Here is a 7,100-nt window from a genome sequence, read left to right on the forward strand (position 1 = left end):
AGACAAATCAAGTTGGATATTAGGAAAAAATTCTTCTCAGAAAGGGTGGTGAGGCAGTGGCACAGGCTGCCCAGGGAGGTGGTGGAGTCCCCGTCCCTGAACATGTTCAAGAAACATGTCACTCAGGGACATGGTTGGTGGGCACGATGGAGATGGGCTGGTGGTTGGACTAGATGATCTTAGAGGTTTTTTCCAACCTTAATGATTCTATGATTCTGTGAAAATTTGCCATTTCCACCTCTACAATACAACTGCTGGGCTCTCTCCTCCACTTCCATGCGGCACAACTCAAAGCCACTCTCCATGGGCCTTCAAGTCACTCACTACTGATGCTGTGAGGCTGCAGCCCTGAGCCTGACCTGCCATGTCCCAGCTTTGTAGCCTCCTCCTCCCCATATACCATCATGAACTGCTAACCAGTGCTAAGACAGCCCATTTGTACTTGGCCACTTGCAAGGTAGTTGCTGACCCCCAAAGCCCCTTCACAGAGAAACAAATGGAACCCATAGGACTCCCCGCAGCTTTTCCTAGACCACACAGGCAGCTGTGTTACGAGGCAGGTGATCACAATGGGGTGCTCTATGCTCAGAAGGGTGCCTTAACAGAATATCTTCCTCATTAAAGTAAGCTCAGAGTAAGTATAGTACAATCTTAAAGGTACTGCTTTGCCTTTGCACCAGGAATCAGCAGTCTCTCTCAAAAAGGCTAAACCTCTTGAGGTACTTACAGGGTTTTGCATTCTGCTGCCCTGCGTTTCTTTCTTATGGATGAAAGTGTTCAGCATCATATCTCGGGGCCCTAGTTTCTCCAGCTGAATGGAAACAAAAGCTTCTGGAGGCCTGACAAGGAAAAAAGAGCATGAGAGCTCAGAAGAATCCCCTCTCAGAAGGTTCCTAAGTGTAACTTGAACTGCTCAAATGACTTTGCTAGATCAGACACAACTTCTCCAACATTATTCACTCTACTGCTCGTTTTACACAACAGATATAAATGCAGTAGATTTTCTGGAGCAGCTACCAGAGACAAGATGAGCCCTGGGGGTGAGTAGGTGGGCACATGACCATGAAGACCAGGCTCTGCTCTACAGGAGAAGTAGCACAGTATTAAATGGCTGCCTTTTGGCCCACTTAATATGTCTCATAATTTTGCAATGTTGTCAAGTGTAAGGACACTGATGTTTAGAAACCCCAAGATGTTCGGATTTCCTGCTTTAAACAACAGGATCTCCACAGGATCTGATGTTAAGCCTGAGTCCCATTGATAGGGTATGGTTAAAGGATCGTAATGCTCAGACTGGTCCACACCAAGAAGTGGGGTGCCTAGGACTGTGTTCTTGTGATTGACCATTACCTTTTGTTACTGCCAATGACCAGTGGAATGTAAAGCAGGATGTGCTCTGGATTTGCACATACACTAGACCAACCCCTACCAGTGATAGGGCTTGGCCAGTCTGTAACAAATACCTGTGAAAGGCTTGGTATAAATCTGAAGAACGCCCAAGAGAAAATGATGTGGCTGGCGTGGGTGCTGGCAGTAGCTGATCCTCTGCTTGGCTCCCAGATACAGAATTTCTTCCACTTGCTGAACCGCTCCGACTTGTTAGACTTACATTTCCTTCCTAAAATATCAAGTATATAAATGTTGTACTAGCTCTCATAAAGAATGGCAGCTCTTCAAGGTAAATTTGCAATGCTGCATGCTCTCATTTACCCTAACTTTATGGTATAATAATTCACTGGGATCACTGAAAGTCACAGAAGAGAAACATTTCTCATGGAACACAGGCATAATGAAGCTGTAGAGGCAGCACAGTCAGAGGCAGTACTCTATTTATAAATCAGACAACATTCTTGACATCCAATCAGCTACAAATAAAATATGAATACTCCTAAATATTTGCTTTTTCAAATACGTACAAATAGTTCCATACCCACACTGCTTGTAGGGGAAATGATTTTGCTTCCCCTTGAGCACTCCCAATAGATCCTGTTATGAAGGAAACAAAAAAAACAAAACCACAATTCTAATTTTCAAGAAAGAACAAGTGGTAGTTTTCTAAGTAATTAATGTCTGATTTCAAAATTGGCACAGCATGGTCCAGATTTCTCTGGTTTTCCTATTAGTTGCAAAGAAGCTAAAGAAGCACACTTCCCCTGCAAGTCAAGAAAAACTATTGCCATTTGAGTAGGGAGAAACCAGAAGAAAGAAAAACACAAAAAAGCCACATGTTGAGTGTTTATTGAGTCCCTTCTCCTAACTAAGTACTACCCTGACTCACAGTAATGCCGGCCTGCAGATGGATCTGATCAAGAACACCTTTGCTCTGTTCTAGTAGAAAACTGACTTCTTACCCCAAGAATGATTCTTCCCACTTCACTGTGCACAGGGAATATACGTGCCTTAGAAATAAATGGACAGACATGGGCAGTGTCATTTCTGACAAAAGAATCAAAGATTGATTTGGGAAGGAAACCAAGGTTGGAGCTGCTCAGTTCCACAGAGGATTTCAGTGCCACAAGATCTGATTAGAAATTAACCAGAAAATCTCACACTTGAGAGGGAATGGAAACCAGGGACCAACAAGACCATGGCCTCTTCAGTCCAACAAGCTGGTCCAAAAACGCCCTGGGAGGCTGCACAGCCAGCTACGCCAAGGATGTAGCCTGGGTGCTACCCAGATTTCCACAAGATCAGTCTGTTGTGTAAAGGGTTCCTGCTCAGCAACATGGAGACAGCTTTGCCAGCATTGTACTGAGCAGTTTCCTGGGCTGCTGTCAAGACCTCAGCTTGTTTGGAATGATGGATCTCTGCTGCGTCACTGACGAATCACTGTCCTCCTTTGTGGAGCAGCCAAGAAACAACTTTGTTCCAAGAAGCTTAAAATCTCTAGGGTGAGTTTTGGCCTTAGGAGCACTCTTACTTGTAAGGAAAGAAAATATAATGGTACTATACTCTGTGTATTACTCTAGGAATGGCAGTTTGTGCTCAGGAGCTTGCAAGTTACAATAGCATAATACATCTTTTCCTTTTCTCCCCACACTGCTCTGAATGACCCAAAATGAGACAACAGGGAGCCAAGTATATTTGTCCTTTTTAAACTTACTAAGAAACTAGTCACATGGGAAATGTTTTACCTTGGTTGCCTTTGCCTACTCAAGATATCTCTAACAACTTTTGAACCTTCTGCATAATTTTAAATACATTTGATAGAAGAAGTCTGAATGGTGTAAAGTTCCTTCCAGTTTTGCAAAATCAGCATCCAGTTAGAGAGGAACCATCCTTCCCCTGGAAAAGGGAAGGAGAGTTTGATCACTTGCCATTTTACTTGGCCTGCTCATCTCCCACTGGGTTTCTGGCAGTCAGCATGTACACCGCTACAAACTTGCCAAAAACAAAGCACTTCCTGCCCAGCTCTACAGCGAACGCAGGCACTTCTGATATATAGGAAAGGGCTGAGGTTACTGCTAGGTGACAAGGGACCATATGGATGCAAGACAAGACAGGACTGGGGGAGTGTGTCCTAAGGAGCTTGGAAAGGGATGTCAGTGTAAGCACAGAAAAGGCAAGAGAAGACCTAAAGAATCTCTATTTACCTTAGAAGTTCAAAACTACTAAGTTCAAATTTGCTTAGCTGTAATAGCTATCTCTGGAAGAGAAATACCTGCATAAAAAATGCACCACAGAGCTGTACATCAATGTATCATGTGTGAAGCAAGAGTAGCACCTGAGCTTCACATAAGAAACATAAAATGATGCGTAATGTAAGATGAGGAAGATTAATGGCTGGTGACCCAGCAGATTTCTTTTAAACCAACATTACGGCATCAGGCTGGCATAAATATTTCCCATTTGAAAGACTGCTGACCATATTTCTATTTTCAGAAGACAGGAAAAATGCAAACAGCAGGAGATGATGGTATCACCATCCCAGAAAAGTACATATTTCAAGGTCAAATTGTGATTGCTAGCCTTTCTGCATATTACAGGTTATGAGATTTAATCAGTGTATTTTGAATCCAATTCATCTCCAATCTCTTTCAGACCTACCTTGAGTTATATTTTTAGCTATGCTTCACAAATTACCCAACTAATAGACTTTAAATAAAGTCCCTGATGTGATACCATTTATTTTTATGTCATATGCTAATAGACAATCACAGCAGTTCCTTCAGTCATCGGTGATGCTATTCTGAGTGTCGCACAGGATTACCATGCAATTGATTACAAGCAGGATTAACAGGTGCCTTCTTTGGGCTAAGTTTGACAAAACTCATTAATAGTGCAATTTGAGGAAGAGGGTGTTACTAACCTTTATGTCCAGGGAGTGGGTAAACTGCACCAGGTAACAAAAGGAGGCTTGCTGAACAGCTGCCAAAAGAGCATTTTTCTGAATGACCTGGCAGGCAAGGATAAGTTGCATGTTCTTTATTCCAGATGGACACAAGAGCTTAGGAGAGTGAAAACACAAGATATTTTCATTTTATGCATGAAGTATTTATTAGGCATTGCCTCTACAGTTTTGAAGGAAAGTTGCTTTACAGACATCACTTTGTCTTGTATAACTTCGGCTCAATTTAGTATAACGAAGGGAGAAAGGGAGAGCATTCTATTATATTTGTATATGTAGTTATCACTGAAACATGACTAAATGCAGAGATTGAGAAAACAGTTAAATCACTTACATTTAGTAGGCTTTATTCTCAGATCTGCTCTGCAAATCATGATGTTACCAGAGCACGCAGTAAATGCAGACAGGCTGGCAAAGAGTAGATAGTAAATAAAACAGATCTGATTTTCACACAGAATCACACAGAATGGCCAGGGTTGGAAGGGACCTCAAGGATCATCAAGCTCCAACCCCCCTGCTACATGCAGGGCCACCAACCTCCTCATTTAATACTAGACCAGGCTGCCCAGGGCCCCATCCAATCTGGTCTTGAACACCTCCAGGGACGGGGCATCCACAACCTCTCTGGGCAGCCTGTTCCAGCACCTCACCACTCTCCCTGTAAAGAACTTAAATTTTCTTTGGTAGATTCATAATTACATGCTATAGAGTACAGGTAATGAGTGAGTTAATGGAAAGAAAATTTTGAGGAGAATTTTAAAGAATCATAGAATTTTTATAGAATCATTACAGTTGAAATAGATCTGGTCCAACTGCCAATCCATTGCCACCATGCCCACTAACCACGCCCCTCAGTGCCACATTTAGATGTTTCTTGAAAACCTACAGGGATGGTGATTCCACCACCTCCCTGGGCAGAAAAAGAAAGCTCCATGGCCTGGCACTGTGCAATACTGGTTTTACACACTCATACAATAGAGGAAAGGACTAAGTATACAAGATGGTATTGAAGACTAAAGTCATTTTCTTCCTTCAGAGAACTCTCTACATCTAGTGTTGTTACCCTTTGTGTGCACAGCCACACACATCCATCCTGCTTCATTTAATAAACTTCCTCAGACAAAACTTTGTTGACTTAAAGAGTTTAACCTCAGCAAGGATTCCTGTATTAAGCCATACTAAAATCACTTTATAAAACAGTATTTTCATTCAAAAACCAAGAAGTTTTTGTAGAGAAGTTTATAGCATCTAGCAAACACATGACTGAGGCCCTTACCTACCCAGTGAATAAATGACAACATAATACATATTTTTTGCTTATTCTGCAAATTAATTCATTCACCTGCATAATACCATGTCTCGTCCTGAAACTAAATTTTCCAACGTGACTGTCGATCTCTTGAATGCTTAATGGTAAGCTACTTGGAATATATCTGCAATAGAAGATTTTTTATAAACACAAAGTACACCACAGAAAGAAGCCAAACTAAGGGTGAAAGGAAAATAGTGATTAGTTCAGAAATACTTTCTGTTTATTTACTCTTTACATTTAGATTACATAAGGAAATCTGTCACTCTAGTTCCTAAATTGGTGATCTTAGAATGTTGCTTTACTTTTTGGAAGTAGTTTTGTAAGAAAAGATTATAACCCATGATTTTTTGTGGTTTACAATGATTCTCCATCTTCTCCTAGGTAAGCTTGGTCTAAACCAGTGAAAAATCTGCTTGTTTATTGTGCTGATATCTTATTGGTCTCCCATTGGTTCCTCTTTTTTGTGCTGTCCTATCTCCTGTACTCTGATGTCCACCCTTGCCCACAGTGCAATTCACAGCTGAAATTTCATTCCAGGTTGCTTGCAATTGCTAAACTAAACTGAAATCTGCAGAAACAGATTTCTGCAGCAAGTAAGCATCTACACAAGTGAATGGGAGGCAAATAATAGCACATGACTGCAAGTGGTACACACGGAGGCAAAAAGAGAGCCCTTTTACCTATGTTAGCAATAGGGAATGACAGGAATACCCTTCCTAAATTTAGTAAGAAAATTCACGAGTTGTTGCCTTTCTTCATCTTAAAGCTTGATCTAAAACACACAAATAAACAAAGTGTGTATGTGATATACAAACGTGTATATTGTCTATGTACATGTATTTGCTATACACATATATACGCAAATACAAACATACATATGAACTCCTTAAAGAGTAAAGATTCCCTTTTATGCATCCTCTGCTTTGAAGAGAATGCATTTTAGTTCCAGTTACAGTTACATGTAAATTCAGTGCCTCCTTGCTTTCACTGCTCAATGGCTTCAAATTAGAAATATCTGATCTCAAACTCTATAGAAAAAGAAACAAATCATGTAGCATTTTACATTTCTTACCTGAATAATTTTGTATGTTTTATGCATTGAAGTTTTTATATTTGAGCCTAATCTATTTGAAGACTTGATCACATCCAATCTAGAAAAGACTATGTTCTCTGAAACACAAAGAATTCAGTCTACCTGTCAACACAGCTGTCATCTTCCAGGAGAGAGGTAATAAATGTTGGTGGCAGATGGTCTGCTTTCTCCTTGTGAACAGCAGATTCAAATTGCACTGGCCTCAGATACAAATGGAACTCCCCAAAACCTGCTTCCATTGCAAAAGCCTTATATAAGCTAGAAAGGGGGGAAAAAAAACAAAAACAAGCAAAAAACAAAAAAAACAAAAACAAAAAAAAACACAAAAACATGGATGCATTTCAAAA

At 40.7% G+C, this 7,100-nt stretch overlaps 1 protein-coding gene across 1 annotated transcript; it reads right to left on the bottom strand.

Moving 5' to 3' along the window:
• Nucleotides 1–86: 86 nt before the first annotated feature.
• LOC104916645 lies at nt 87–7,047 on the bottom strand. The gene is made up of 5 exons (XM_010727665.2): nt 6,856–7,047; nt 5,691–5,781; nt 4,310–4,447; nt 1,464–1,618; nt 87–839 (listed from the first exon to the last, which is right to left on the bottom strand). Exons 1-5 carry the CDS (start codon nt 6,990–6,992, stop codon nt 599–601), a joined length of 762 nt encoding a protein of 253 aa, XP_010725967.2. The 5' UTR covers nt 6,993–7,047; the 3' UTR covers nt 87–598.
• Nucleotides 7,048–7,100: the final 53 nt, after the last annotated feature.

This window comes from Meleagris gallopavo, unplaced genomic scaffold, assembly GCF_000146605.3.
Source record: "Meleagris gallopavo isolate NT-WF06-2002-E0010 breed Aviagen turkey brand Nicholas breeding stock unplaced genomic scaffold, Turkey_5.1 ChrUn_random_7180001926426, whole genome shotgun sequence".
NCBI lineage: Eukaryota > Metazoa > Chordata > Aves > Galliformes > Phasianidae > Meleagris > Meleagris gallopavo.

Coding starts and splice junctions, on each gene's coding strand:
- LOC104916645 (XM_010727665.2), bottom strand. CDS start 6,992: ATGGAAGCAGGTTTTGGGGAGTTCCATTTGTATCTGAGGCCAGTGCAA. Junction 5,782..6,855: donor GATGACAGCTGTGTTGACAG/GTAGACTGAATT, acceptor CTTCTATTGCAG/ATATATTCCAAGTAGCTTAC. Junction 4,448..5,690: donor CGAGACATGGTATTATGCAG/GTGAATGAATTA, acceptor CACTCTCCTAAG/CTCTTGTGTCCATCTGGAAT.